This window comes from Lethenteron reissneri, unplaced genomic scaffold, assembly GCF_015708825.2.
Source record: "Lethenteron reissneri isolate LAM-NWPU_2019-01 unplaced genomic scaffold, ASM1570882v1 scaffold_215, whole genome shotgun sequence".
Lineage (NCBI taxonomy): Eukaryota > Metazoa > Chordata > Hyperoartia > Petromyzontiformes > Petromyzontidae > Lethenteron > Lethenteron reissneri.
This window is the reverse complement of record NW_026891737.1, coordinates 11,010-27,182: the sequence shown is the minus strand read 5'-3', so window position 1 is coordinate 27,182 and position 16,173 is coordinate 11,010. Positions and strand designations below refer to the sequence as shown.

The following is a 16,173-nucleotide window of genomic DNA, read 5'->3' as shown; positions in this document are numbered from 1 at the left end:
GTTCGGTTGTAGTTAAAGTACCAAATAGTTATGCCTTTTGCGAGGAGTCTTGGAACGCAACTCCCGTGTTGCATCGACAACAACAAATTTGCATTGTCGTTTTATACTTTGACACTGCTCAAAGGAACTGAGGATGACTGCCAAATTAACCTTATGGCGGGACCCTGGGGTCCCGAATAAACGAAAGTCAAAATCGTAATAAATGAATTGTTTTTTGGTGACTCCGTCACCACTGTGCACATAAACGCCGCGACCCACCAAAAATAAATCCTCTCGTTCTTCACCAAGCACCCGTCGTTGCCAAAATTGCAGTAGTCAGAAACAAAACAAAGAAAATTTGATCGGGGCAATCGTGTAGAGCTCGTCGAGAAGAACAGATCACCGCATCGTTCACCTTCAACGGACATTAAAAATTAACCCGTAAAAACAAAGTTTTTCACTATAAATCCTTTATATGCGTGGCGGCTAGAGTCCTCTCGTCCTCTGGCTTGAGATGGCTGCCACCTATGGGTCAGATGATTGTCTGCCAGTATTAAGCAATTGGTAATTAAATATTTAATTTGTTTTCCCTAAACAGTGTAAAATTTTGGAAAAAGAAATTTCACGAACATTAATTGTCTCGCACAACGAGTCTGTGTGCAAAATGTCAGCTCGATTGGATCACTGGAAGTGGGTTAAAAAACGAACGAAAGATTTGCACGGTCGTAAGCAAGCAAGCACGCAAGCAAGCGAACTTAATATAAAGGATTTAAAAAGACGTCGCAACGCCATGAGGTTCAAATATCTAAAACTCCTCACCTGGAATCGCCGAGATGGCCGGATCTGCCTCCGCCATTGGGTCGCTGTGGGGGCGAGAAGACAGAGATTGGGTGACTCTTTGTTCGTTCGTTTGTCAAGTCGTAACCTTTTAATTATTACACGTTTTTATTTAACTCACTCTGTTGCTGTCATTGTCGTATTCTCAAATATTGTAACTCAATTTTAACCCACTTCCCAATGTGGTATCGACTGCAAACTTGGTATACTTATGTCAATACTGATGACAATACTATATTTTATTTAAAAAAATAGTATTTTTAAACATTCATTTTGATATGTTATGTTTCGGCTTGGGTCTAATTGTCCACGCTCAGCTGACGTTGGCTGTAAATCACCACGGTCCCTTACGTTATGGCAAGCCGCAGGGAATCGTGGAGTTCTGCCATTACCATTAGGGTACATTTCATTAAGGCGTGTTTAACAAAAAGTATTTTTTACACGCTTTTATTTGTATTCGGTCGGCGTTGTCGTTCCTTCGTGAAAACCTCCCGAGACAAAGATCCCCCAGGGTAGCCTCTGGCGGACTGTAGGAGCAACAAGTGCAGTTAGCGAGACGCAGAAGCAGCAGCGGCGCCTATGAAGGCTACAGGCACTGTTGGCAAACAGAGAGGGGAGTGGGTGGCCAGCACCACGTTCGGCCGCCTTTGTCTCCCCAGACACTCACTCACGCACTCACGAAGTCAACCACTCACCTCACTCACTCACACGCTCACCCACACACTCACCCACTCACTCACCCACGTAGTCGCCCACGAACTCACTCAAACACTCACTCAGTCACCCAAACACTCACTCACCCACTCACTCACTCATCCACCCACTCTCTCACCCGCTCACACATCTACACACTCAAACAAAGACAAAAATCCCCCGGGTAGCCTCTGACATACTATGGGGGTAAGGTTCTGTTAATAGCAAATAGTAGCAGCTCCTATGAAGGCACACACAGAATGGGGAGGTGGCCAGCACCACACCCACCTGATCGCCTTTGTCTCTCCCCAGTGACGATGTTCACTATATTCTTGGTTCTTTCGGTAAAGTCACGTAGGTAGAAAAATAATAAAAGTAAATAAATTAAAACAAAAACGTTTCGATCACAACGATCGCTTGTGTTGTGATCGAAACGTCAGTTTTCATTAATTTACTTTGATTATTTTTTTACCTACGTGACTTTCCCGAAAGAACCAAGAATATGAATTCCTGCAGTCACGAAAGTTTTAAGTCACGATGTTCACTGCTTACACACCGCTGTTGATACAGTGGACATTACGTTTGGAATCTCTCACGATCTTGTTCGCACGCAGATGTTTCGTTTTCGTCCAAAGGCCAAATAACTCATTCACCACCGAGCAACTGTGTAGATCTTGTTGGGCGGACCTGGCTATCGTAAATGATAACAGGTCAACCAAGTGGCTGATATCATCATCATCACATGGTCATTATAGCATCAGCCAAATACTCCTGAACGCGTGTTTGTACAGACTCGTGGAGACCCATAGAGACCCACAGAGACTCACAGAGACCCACAGATACCCACAGCGACTCACAGAGACCCACATAGACTCATAGAGACCCACAGAAACCCACAGAAATTCACAGAGACTCACAGAGACCTACATAGACTTACAGCTTACAGAGACCCACAGAAACCTAAAGAGACTCACAGAGACCCACAGACTCCCACAGAGACCCACAGAGACCCACGTCGATTTTACAGACACCCATAGAGACCCACAGAGACTCACAGAGACCCACAGAGACCCACAGATACCCACAGCGACTCACATAGACCCACAGAGACTCATAGAGACCCACAGAGACCCACAAAGACTCATAAAGACCCACAGAGACCCACAAAGACTCACAGAGACTCACATAGATCCACAGAGACTCACAGAGACCCACAGACACCCACGGAGACCCACAGAGACCCACATAGATTTACAGACACCCATAGAGATCCACAGAGATCCATACTCATAGAGAACCATTATGAAACTAAACTAGTTTTTATTATTATTTTACCAGGTATGGCACCATTGAGCTGAGCAGCTATTTGTTCAGAAGGGACCTGGCCATGACAGATCACAGAAGCTTAACCAAGTGACTCTATCATCATCATCATCATCACTGTGTGGGCATTTATGGCAGCAGTCATCTTTCTACAGACTCACAGAGACCCATAGAGAACGACAGAGACTCACCGAGACCCAGAGAAAAAAATAGATCCACAGGACACCCAGTGCTGGATTATCCTAGTAGCAAAAGTAGCTACATTCGTAGCTACGGGCCCCGCACTTGCAAGGGCTCCACGCAAAATGCTTTCAAGCTATCAATTCCGGTTCAGCTGATTCTGCATTTGCTATATTACTATCGTACTATACTGGACTTCAACTTATATGAACGAATTTGTGTATAAGGTTAGCGATTTGTCGTATTATCTGGCTGTATAGAAAATGAAAAAATACAATTACTTTACTATGCAAGTAAAAAAATCGTGTGTTTTACTATTTATGTTTTTTTATTATTATTTAGGGCCCCTTGAAACATATGCTACAGGCCCCGCACTAGCTTAATCCGGCACTGCAGACACCCATAGAGACGCACAGAGACCCATACTCATAGAGGCCTACATAGACCCAGAGAGACCCAAACTCATAGAGACCCCTACTAAAACTAAACTAGGTTCATTTGACCAGGTGTAAGGCCTCACTGAGCTGTGTAACTATTTTTGAGTAAGCGGACCTGGAGGTCACAACATGATAGCAGACCAACCAAGTGGCTGATATATTCATCGTCATCATCATGTGGAAATTCGTAGTCGCAGCCAAATACACTTAACGCATCTGTCTACAGACTCGCAGAGACGCGTGGAGACCCACAACAACCCAACTAGATCCACTGACACCCATAGAGAACCCACAAAGACCCAAATAGCTCCACTGACACCCAGAGAGACCCACAGAGCCCCATAGACCTACAGACACCGATTGCGACCCACAAAGACCCAAAATAGATCCACTGACACCCAGAGAGACCCACAGAGGCCCACAAAGATTCCAAGACACCCATAGAAACCCAGACATACCCCAATAGATCCACATACACCCATCGAAAACCCACAGAGACCCAGAGACCCTCAGACACCGATTGCGACCCACAACGACACAAATAAATCCACCGACACCCATAGACACCAACAGAGTGACATACCCATAGTGAACTACATAGACCTACTGACACGCGTAGAGACCCATAGAGACCCATACTCATAGAGATCCATACTAAAATTAAACGATATTATTGTACCAGATTAGGCTCCCCTGAGCTATGTACTTCTCTGTCAGAAGCGACCTGGCCATCACAAATGATATCAGCTCAAACGAGTGTCTGATATCATAATCGTCATCATCGCGTAGGATATGTATAGCATCAGCCAATTAACTCTAAACGCACGAGGTTGATTATAAATGTGGAGGGGGAAATCCGAGGACCTGGAGAAAATTCCATGTGAACCGAGGAGACAGACAGTCACGCAGACTCCAATTTTACTGCAGACGTAAGGGTCGGGATTTAATCCACGTACTCCAGTATATCAGGCAAGGTAGCTACCATCTCCTTTCCAGCGTAGGAGTCAGGGTCCAGGATCGAACCCACGACCTCCTGTACACTAAACGAGGTAACTAACATCTAGAAACCGTGGTGCCATGGTCCGGATCGAACTCACGACCTCCTGTATACCAGGCAAGGTAGCTAACATGTAGCCACAGTGGACATCAGGTTCCGGGATCAAATCCACGACCTCCTGTATACCAGGCGAGGTGACTAACATCTCATAGCCTTCGTGGCATTCAATGTTTGCGCAGAATGGGTTCACATATTTACGTGAAGTCCTATTTCCAATAATAACAATAATGATACCCTTTGGGTCTTTCGGTGAAGTCACGTAGATAAAAAAATAATAGATCACGACGTTTCGATCGAAACACAGGTGAGAGCTCACCTGAAGACGTTTGAATTCCTGCAGTCACGAAAGCTTTAAATCAAGATTTAACAATAATAATCAATCCACCATCGCGTTTTTAGTTTAAAGCACGTAGGCTTTTTCCGTCAAATAATTCTACACTTAAACCACAATATATAATGTTTGGGCCTTACATCGAGTAAATACGAAAAGGAGTACAAAGTGATTACAAAACAATTCGGTAATATAATTTTTTTTCGGTTAGATTGCATAAGTAAAAAATTGTGTTGGTAAACCCGCGACCACCCGACACAGCCAATTAGTAAGGTTTAGTGTCACGTAAACAGAACATGCCAATTCCTTACTCGCACAGCACACACCGGCGTGTTGGAAATCAAATCCACAATATTTACGATCTGAGTACGACGTTTCACCAGTAATTACGACCGGCAGGTCGCGAAAGCCTACGTGTGAACAAAACAATTGGAGTTATATTGCGAATACCCACACACTCACCCACTCACTCACCCACTCACTCACCCACTCTCTCACCCACCCACCCAACCACTCACTCACCCACTCACTCGCTCACTCGCTCACTCACCCACGCACCCATCCAATCACTCAGCCACTCACTCACCCACGCACCCACCCAACACTCACCAACTCACTCACTTAACCACCCATCCAATCACTCACACACTCACTCGTTCACTCACCCGCCCATTCACTCTTTCACCCACTCACTCACTCGCTCACTCACTGGCTCACTCACCGCTCATTCCCTCACTCACCTACCCACCCATTCACCCACTCCCATACCTGTTAACCCCATTATCAGAGCCCTACCTTATTACAGACCAACTCAGACCCCATTGGTCACCCCGTGTCCCTTATACATCTCAACGTTTATCCTACAAAGTCCCATCACAAGGGAGAAATACGCATAAAAAGGCAATACTAGTTTTTGTGCCCGTACTGAAACGGCTGTCCGCCCTATGGACCTGGAAACTCCGTACAAGGGGTAAACCGTATTGGTTGACCCGGTATGGAGAGAGATAGAGAGAGACAGGGAGAGAGATAAAGAGTGCTGGAAAGATAGAGAGAAAGAGAAAGATTAGGGAGATAGAGAGAGACAGATCTAGAGAGATAGAGAGATACCTTATCGGTGGCTATCTAATACGGGGTAAACCGTATGGGTTACAGGTATGGAGAGAGAAAGAGAGAGACACAGGGAAAGAGAGATAGTGATAGAGAGAGTTGGAGAAAGATGGAGGGATATAGATAGAGAGAGACACACTCACAGAGACCCTTATCAGTGCCTACCCAATACGGGTAAACCTGTAGGGTTTAACAGCGACGGCATTGATGCTGCCCAACATACCTCACCCCCCTCCGCCCCTCGAATGTGTCGTCAGAAATCCGGTGGGACGCGTGGATCTCCCAAAGACGTTGCCGTTCGGCGGCCGGTGTCGTGGAGGCAAAAAAAAAACTTGACTCGTGAACGCTCGCTCGTCGATCAATCTCTCTGTATCTCTCTTTCTCTGGCTCAGCCGAATCGCGCCAGGGGTGACAGACTTGTACATTTCCTGCGGTGCCAGGGAGGATCTGCCCCACCAGTACTTACGCTGCCAGCGGCTCAAACTAATGTTCCGCCTTTTGGGGGACATCTTCAGGAAACTGGGGGTACCCTTCTACAACAGAAGCTTCGTATATGGGGGGCGCCTTACCTGGCTAACAAGCGCCATGACCTCGCCATCTTTGCCTGTACTCAGGCGAAGATGGCGGTGTACAGAACGAGAAAAAAGATGCTGGAAGGTGACACTGACGGCTGCTCCGTGCTTCCAGTGTTCAGAGGCCTGCTTAAGGCGCGGCTCCGGCTGGAGCACGCATACCACACACACGTTCGGTGATGTGCACGTCTTCTTCAAACGCTGGGGAGCCGGAAAAGCCCTCTGTACCAGCGTTGACGGCACCCTCATATTCACCTTCTGAAGTGCTCGCTCGTCACCGTGGCCTGCGCGATGACCACCACCACATGGCTTTTCTTTCGTGTTGTGCGCCGTGCATTTAGCGCCACAACACGTGGATTTATAGCGTTTATTCGTTTGTTTGCTGGTGACTTTGTGTATTTCATATCGGAATCGCCTCCAGTGTTGTTGCTGCTGGCGGAAATAAAAGTGGTTTAAAAGTCAAAAGTGTGTCTCTCTCTGTCTCTCTCTCTGCCTCTCTCTCTGCCTCTCTCTGACTCTTTCTTTATCTCTCTCTATGTCTCTCTCTCTATGTCTCCCTGTGTCTGCGTCTCTCTCTCCGTGTCCCTCTCTGTCTCTCTCTGTCTCACTCACTCTGTATCTCACCTAGTCACTCACTCCCTCTGTCTCTCGCTCACTCACTCTGTCCGTCTCTCGCTCACCCCATTCACTCGAGCCACGCATGTGCGTTGATCGGTTACCTCGAGTCCGATGTCTCTTCCCCTTCGATTCTCTGTGAGGGGGTAGGGAGGAGAAAGCAGGGAGACCGGGCGAACACGCACGGACATCAAGGGACCGCCATCAGAGATGTCACTCACTCACTCAGCGGCGCACGCATTCATTTGGTTTGAAAGGGTTGGTGGCAGTGGTGACACTAGGCGGTGAGATGTTAGCTACATTGTGTATACTGGGCGAGGTAGTTAACATCTCCCAGCCAACCTTTCCCTCCCATCCACACACCCACACACCCAACCGCTCTCTCACCCAACCGCTCACCCACCCACCCACTCACACACCCACCCACTCACACACCCACACACCCAACCACCCACACACACAACCACTCACTCACCCAACCACCCACTCACCCACCCACTTACACACCCACCCACTTACATACCCACTCAATCATTCACCCACTCAATCACTCACCCACTCACTCACAAACCCACCCACCCACTCACACACCCACCCACTTACACACTCACCTACTTACACACCCACACACCCAATCACTCACCCAACCACCCACCCACACACCCACTCTCACGCACCCACCCACTTACACACTTACTCAACCCACTCACTCACAAACCCATTCACTCACCCACCCACTCACACACCCATACACATACACACCCACACACCCAATCACTCACCCACCCAATCACCCATCCACACACCCACTCTCACCCACCCACTTACACACCCACCCAATCACTCACCCAACAACAACAACCGTCATTCGCCACTAAGTGGCGGTGACATCACCACGACGCTTGTTCCAGGCCATGTACACCTTGAGGCCACGTGAATTGTCGAACGCCCGCTGGCAGGAGGTCACGGGGCAGACCCAGGTGCCACGGGTCGACTGACCGAGATGACCGAGATGACTGGCTGATGCACCACCTGTGCCCCCTACTGTACCAACTTGCTGTGCTTTAGCCACCAGGCGCTCCGCTCGTTGTTGTGAGCGTCGCTCCTCCGCCCTCCGTTGTTGTTGGAGGGCGACTGCCTCCAACTGCCCAGTAGCGTCCTTCACGAGCCTCCTCCACAGAGGCCGATCTTGACACCGCTGGTACCAGTCATCGGCAAGTCCACTCAGCTCCACGTCTTCCTGTACCACATCACTCCATCTCTTCTCTAGCCCGTGCCGCCCCCGTTTAGCCCCCTCGATCCGGCCGAACAAAAGCTGTTTAGGTATATGGTGGCTGGGCATGCGGGCTACATGACCCAGCCAACGCAGACTTGCCTGCTGGAGGAGCTCACTGATGGGACTTTGTCCAGATCTTTCAAGGATTTGTGAGCTTCTCACACAATCCAGCCTGGTTAAACCCAGGATGGATCTTAGACAGGCCAGCCTAAATGTTTCAAACCGGCAAAGATGCTCCATTAGGGGGGTCCACGTTTCGCAAGCGTAGAGAAGGGAGAGAATGACTGTGGCCGAGAAGACCTGAAGCTTCCTACGGAGCGACAGACCAGGTAGCTTCTACACAGCGTTACGCAACCGATTAAAATATATTGCCGCTCGACTGATTCTGAGTGAGACCTCTGCTGTCAAACCGGAGCCAGTCATGAGCACACTGCCCAGGTATGGGAAACTCTACACTCTCTCCACAACTGCCCCATCACCGATTGGGAGTAGTGTGGGTGGAGTGTCCGATGGTACAAAATACCCACGCAGGTGCTTAGTTTTGGTGGGGCTGATGGTAAGGCCCCACCTCTTAGTGAAACGCTCCAGTCTCAGCAGCAGTGTCTCCAACTCCTCCTCTGAATGAGCAGCTATTACCAAATCATCGGTATACATAACGTGGTTGACCAATAGGGAGCCATCCCATGATCGCACCCGGGCATCGATCAGCCTCCCATTATATCTGTACCAAATGGAAATTCCCCTGGTACACTCACACACCCACCCATGCACACACCCACACACCCACCCATGCACACACCCACACACCCAATCACTCACTCACCCAACCACCCACCCTACTTACACACTCACTCAATCACTCACCCACTCACTCATCCACCCACCCAGACACCCATCCACTTAAACACCCACACACCCACCCACCACATCCATCAACTCACCCACACACCCACTCTCAAACCCAATACCAATTGGGGCCATTCATTTAGTACGTACGCATGGAGAGGGGAGGGGGGGTTAACCCAAATGTGTACGCTTGCATATGGGGGGTCAACTGACAATGTACCTACGTATAGGAAATGAGGGGGGGGGTGAAGCCTCCATATAATTTGTCTACATTGGCCTTCAAATTAGTTAGATAGTCCGGCGGTTGACTGTTTGCTTAAACACATTAATATTATTAATCCTTGATCAATTGTTTCTGCGTGGATTAAATATCAGCCGTTCTATATTATTCGGGGGGGGGGGGGTGCGTGAAGCGTGCGTACGCAGGTGGGGGGGGGGTGTTAAAAGTACGCGTGCGTACAGGGAGGAAGGGAGGGATCAAGTTGACAGATTTTTGCGTACGCACTAAATGGATGGCCCCATTCCCACCATTCGCCAATAAGTGCAGCTGACGTCACCACGGCGTCTGTTTAAGGCCAGGTGCACTTTCAAGCCATGCAAAAAGTCGAAGGCTCGCTGAATAGGTATCGGGGCAGAACCAGGTGCCATGGGTTGACCGACCGAGATGACCGGTAGATGCACCACCACCTTCTGTACCCCCTACGGTGTCAGCTTGCTGCATTTTAGTCGCCTGGCCCTCCGCTTGTAGAGGTCGATCTTGACACCACTGGTACTGGTCGTCGGCAAGTCCACTCAGCTCTACATCCTCTCGTGCCGAATCAGCTCCATCTCTTCTCCAGCCCACGTGGTGACCCGTTTAGACCCCCTCTATGTGGCCAAACAGAAGCTAGTTGGGCATGCGGGCTACGTGACCCAGCCAACGCAGCCTTGACTGCCGGAGGAGCTCACCGATGGGACTTTGCCCAGATCTTTCAAGGATTTGTGAGCTCCTCACACAATCCAGCCTGGTTAAACCCAGGATCGATCATAGGCAGGCCAGCCTAAATGTTTGTAGCCAGCGTAGATGTTAAATTAATGGGGTACACCTAAATAGTAAACCACACACTCACTTACCTACAACCACCCACTCACTCACCCATCCGCCCATTTACCCACTCACCCACCTACCAACTCACTTACTCACCCACCCACTCACTTATCCACCCACTCACTCACCCACACCCACCCACCCACTGACTCACTCGCACACCCACCCACTCACCCACACACTCACTCAGCCACTCACCCATTCACTCAATCACTCACCCACCTACCCACTCACTCACCCATCCACTCACTCACTCACCAACTCACTCACTCACCCACTCACTCATCCACCCACCCACCCACTCACTCATGCACCCACCCAGTCACTCACCCACCCACCCAACCACCCACCCACACAACCACCCACCCACCCACGCGGCCCACCCACCCTGACGACGAGTCCGCGGTGTTCATCCGAGCGGCTCAACTCCTCTCCGATGGCGAAGGGCGACGCCTCTCCAGACTGGCAGCGAGCCATCAGCTGCTGGAAGTCGGAGCGCGTAGGAGGGCGCTCCAAGAAGACTCGGTGAGCCTCCCACACAACCTCCTGGCATACTGCGGGGTGAGAGAGAGAGACATTGGGAGCCAGATAGCCATGGGTGAGAACGAGTCTGAGGGGAGAAAGAGCCATCGGGAGCCAGAGAATCAATGGAGAGAGAGAGTCAGAGGGGAGAGAGAGAGACAGGGGAGAGTGTGACAGTGGAGAGAGAGAGAGAGACAGGGGAGAGTGTGACAGATAAAGAGAGATGACAAGCGAGAGAGGGGGGAGCAAGACAGGGGAGAGAGACAGGGATAGAGATTCAGGGAAGAGAGAAACAGGAAGACAGAGAGACACGGCGAGAGAGACAGGATAGAGAGACTCACACCCGGCGCTGCCGCTCGTTGTTGTGAGCGTCGCTCTTCTGGCCTCCGTTGTTGATGGAGGGCGAACTGCCTCCAACTGCCCAGTAGCGTCTTTCACGAGCCTCCTCCACAGAGGCCGATCTTGACACCGCTGGTACCAGTGATTGGCAAGTCCACTCAGCTCCAATCCTCCTGTACCGCATCACACTATCTCTTCTCTAACCTGAGCCGTGCCCGTTTTGCCCTCTCGATCCGGCCAAACAAAAGCTGTTTAGGCATGCGGTGGCTGGGCATGCGGGACACATGACCCAGCCAACGCAGCCTTGCCTGCCTGGAGGAGCTCAACGATGGGACTTTGTCCAGATCTTTCAAGGATTTGTGAGCTCCTCACACAATCCAGCTTGGTTAAACCCAGGATCGATCTTAGACATGCCAGCCTTAATGTTTCTAACTGGTGAAGATGTTCAATTAGGAGGGTCCATGTTTCGCAAGCGTAGAGAAGGGAGGGAATGACTGTGGCCGAGAAGACTTGAAGCGTCGTGCGGAGTTACAGACCAGGTATCTTCCACACAGCGTTACACAACTGATGAAAAGATAATGCCGCTCGACTGATGCGGAGTCACACCTCTGCTGTCAAACCGGAGCCGGTCATGAGCACACTGCCCACGTATGGGAAACTCTCCATTCTCTAAACAACTGCCCCATAAAAAAATAGGAGTTGATGGTTTCAAAATACCCTGCAGGTGCTTAGTTTTGGTGGGGCTGATGGTAAGGCCCCACCGCTTAGTGGCAAGTTCCAGGTTCAGCAGCAGCACCTTCTGACTCCTCCTCTGAGTGAGTAGCAATTACCAGATCATCGGCATACATAATGTGGTTAACCAATAGGGAGCCATCCCTTGACCGTACCCGGGAATCGATCAGCCTCCCGTTGTATCTGTACCAGATTGAAATTCCTCTGGCACAGCCATCGAAGGCTTCATGTACTATGTGGTCGAAAAATATGTTAAAATATGTGGGAGCCAGAGGATATCCCTGTCGCACACACACAAACACATAGATAGATACACACACAAACACACATACACACACATGATACATACATACACACATACATACACATACATATACACATAAACATATGCACATAAACATACACACATAATACACACATACATACACACATACACACACATATACACACATTTACATTTACACACACACACATACACACACATATACACACACGTACAGACACAGATACACGCACACAAAAACATGCACAAATGCACACACACAAAAATACCCATACATGCACATATGCACACACACACACGCCCTCCCCACCCTCACCTCTGAGCCTGTAGAAGCTCAGGTAGCTGGCAACCACCTTGTCCACGGACTCCTGTGAGCAGATCTTCACTCCGTCGGGAAAGAGCGCCGAGCGCCTCGAGCGTGAGGCGAGCACGCGGGGAGTGATGGTGGGCCAATGTGGTCGAGGTCGTCGTCGAAGTGTCGGTGTCGGTGGTCGTAGTGGTTGTGGCGGTGGAGGGAATGGCTCTGGGATCGACTCACCAGACCCCCCGTCGCCCCCCGGCCAGTCCAGCGAAGACACCAGGAGGTCTGGGTCGGAGGCCCGGACCGTCCCTGGAGGAGGAAGAAGACGAAGCTCGGGGTTCGGGGGTCGATGTCTATGAACAGCACAGTTGTGGATACGGCCATGTGCTCACCACATGCCAATTTTCTCCCTGGGTGAGACTAGGCCGTAAAGCAGGCTATTGTCTCTGAGTGTAAAGAAGGCCATTGTATCTGGATATAAAGAAGGCCATTTTCTCTGTATGTAAAGAAGGCCATTGTCTCTGTATATAAAGAAGGCCATTGTCTCTGAGTGTAAAGAAGGCAATTGTCTCTGCGTGTAAAGAAGGCTATTGTCTCCGTATGTGAAGAAGGCCATTGTCTCTGCGTGTAAAGAAGGCCATTGTCTCTGAGTGTAAAGATTGCCATTGTATCTGAGTGGAAAGAAGGCCATTGTCTCTCAATGTAAAGAAGGCCATTGTCTCTGAGTGGAAAGAAGGCCATTGTCTCTCAATGTAAAGAAGGCCATTGTCTCTCAGTGTAAAGATGGCCATTGTATCTGGATATAAAGAAGGCCATTGTCTCTGGGTGTAAAGAAGGCCATTGTCTCTGAGTGTAAAGAAGGCCATTGTCTCTGTGTGTAAAGAAGGCTATTGTCTCTGAGTGTAAAGAAGGCCATTGTCTCTGTGTGTAAAGAAGGCCATTGTCTCTCAGTGTAAAGAAGGCCATTTTCTCTGGATATAAAGAAGGCCATTGTCTCTGAGTGTAAAGAAGGCCATTGTCTCTGTGTGTAAAGAAGGCTATTGTCTCTGAGTGTAAAGAAGGCCATTGTCTCTGTGTGTAAAGAAGGCCATTGTCTCTCAGTGTAAAGAAGGCCATTGTCTCTGGATATAAAGAAGGCCATTGTCTCTGAGTGTAAAGAAGGCCATTGTCTCTGTGTGTAAAGAAGGCTATTGTCTCTGAGTGTAAAGAAGGCCATTGTCTCTGTGTGTAAAGAAGGCCATTGTCTCTCAGTGTAAAGAAGGCCATTGTCTCTGGATATAAAGAAGGCCATTGTCTCTGAGTGTAAAGAAGGCCATTGTCTCTGCGTGTAAAGAAGGCCATTGTCTCTGTATGTGAAGAAGGCCACACTCACCCACACTGACTCACACACTCACACACTCACTCTCTATCTCTCCCACACTCACTCACACACTCAAACTCACCCACACTCACTCACTATCTATCTCTCTCACACTCACCCACACTCACTCACACGCCCACACTCACTCACACACTCACTCACACACTCACACTCACTCACACACTCACTCACACACTAACACACTCACTCACACACTCACATTATATCTCTTTCTCACACACTCACTCACACACTCACTCACAAACTTTATCTCTCATTCTCACACACACAGCCGTGGGATGGCTGGCTGCTTTAGAAGTTATTAATCAGGTTGGATGCCAACTTTCTTCCCCCACCATCGCCCCACCCCATTTGGGGATAGTTGGGGAGCCCTCCTAATGAAACCCTCCTAATGACGACTTCCCTCGGCACAATGGGGGCTTATTGTGAGCGTTTACTGGGGCAGCCAAATCATCATCATCATCAACATAATTATCAGCATCATCATCAGCCTCAGCGTCAACAATATATCAGCAGCAGTATTCTCATATTATTATTCCATTTCATTTGGTAAAATGAACACAATAACAATACGGCTTTTGGGTGACCCTGTATAATAATACCCCGATGTGTCCAGAGTTTTGGGCCACCCTATATCATTACTTTTTGGTTCTTTCGGTAAAGTCACGTAGAAAGAAAATAAATTAAATAATAGAATACGACGTTTCGATTGCAACACAAGCACATTTGAGAGAGAGAGACACACTGTGTGTCTCTGTGTGTGTCTCTCTCTGCTTGTGTGTCTGTCTGTGTGTCTCCGTGTCTGTGTTTTGTCTCTCTCTGAAATTTAGTTCTACCTGATGACGACTGCTCGTGTTGCAATCGAAACGTCGTATTCTATAATTAAAAAAAAAAATTCTACGTGACATTACCGAAAGAACCAAAGAGTAATTCCTGCAGTCACGAAGGCTTCAAATCATCCTTGTATAACAATAATAGCCCTCTGTGTCTTGAATTGTTATACAGGGTGGTCCACAAGTCAGTACACGTAGGGGCATTATTGTTATAGAAGGCGATGATGATGATTACATTGAGAGACAGAGGTAAAGATATCATCATCATCATCGCCACATCGATCTCCATCCAGCAGTAGATAAATTATGGTGAGGATTAGATAGACACAGAGAGAGACGTGGTTTAGAGAGGACACGCAAGTTAGAGACATCATCATCATCATCATCGCCATCATCACCGCCTCGATCTCCATCCAGTAATAAAGAGACCTTGGTGATTGTGATCGCACTGAGAGGCAGAGAGCTCGAGACATCATCATCACATTCGTCTCCATCAAGCCGTGATAGACGTTGGTGATAACAGAGAGACAGAGATAGATGCATTATCATCACGATCATTGTGATTTCCTTCCATCAGTGCATATGCAATGCCGGTGGTGGCTGTCTCCAGCAACTCACCCACAGGTCCAACGTGGCTCGAACCCATCACCACCATCACCACCACCATCACCACCATCATCATCACTCTCGCGAGGATGGGAGTCATTGCCATCACCGTCATCATCACCGCCGTCCCAGTGGCAGGGGAACTCGACAGCTGAGTCGGGAGACGTGAACAGTGGGATGTGGGGAGAAGCGGTGAGATGAATGGTGGGAGGAGTGGGGGGTGTGGGGGAATGGATTGTCAAGCACGCGCGCACACACACGCACACACACGCACACAGAGACACATACACACAGATACAGACGCACACACACACACAGAGACACGTACACACAGACAGACACACGTACAAAATACAAAGATGCCCCTGTAAAGCTTGAACAGACTGTTGGGGCAAGTGCTGTTAGCGTGTATCACCTATGAAGGCCGGCACAGCACACGAGGGGGTGGGTGGTCAGCACCACGCCCAGCCGCCTTTGTCTCCCCAGTGGCGATGTTTTTACGCACAACACCAGGTACTCATTTGGGGCTGAGTCTACCTAGGGGAGGCCCAGGACTCGTTCAGATAATCGTCACTTATTTTGGCCGTGAGCGGGAATCGAACTCGGGTGGCCGGGTCCGTATCGCAGCGCGCTAGCCACTACACTACTACTCACCCATACACATACTCACCCACACACACACTCACCCACACTCACCCACACACTCACCCACACACAGTCACCCACACACAGTCACACACTCACCCACATACACACACACCAACACACCCACACACACTCACCCACCACACACACTCACCCACACACACATACACACTCACTCACCAACACACAGT

At 49.3% G+C, this 16,173-nt stretch overlaps 1 protein-coding gene across 1 annotated transcript in view; it reads right to left on the bottom strand.

Annotated features, from left to right (window-relative positions):
* Positions 1-15,488, bottom strand: part of LOC133339739 (uncharacterized) — a gene marked incomplete at its 5' end in the record, with an annotated part of 61,764 nt that extends 46,276 nt beyond the window's left edge. Inside the window, 5 exons of the mRNA XM_061547899.1 lie at positions 799-842; positions 7,236-7,267; positions 10,728-10,894; positions 12,533-12,826; positions 15,350-15,488. Coding sequence (XP_061403883.1) covers positions 799-842; positions 7,236-7,267; positions 10,728-10,894; positions 12,533-12,826; positions 15,350-15,488 — 676 coding nt within the window. The remainder of the gene's footprint in view (positions 1-798; positions 843-7,235; positions 7,268-10,727; positions 10,895-12,532; positions 12,827-15,349) is intronic.
* Between the last annotated feature and the right edge of the window lie 685 nt (positions 15,489-16,173).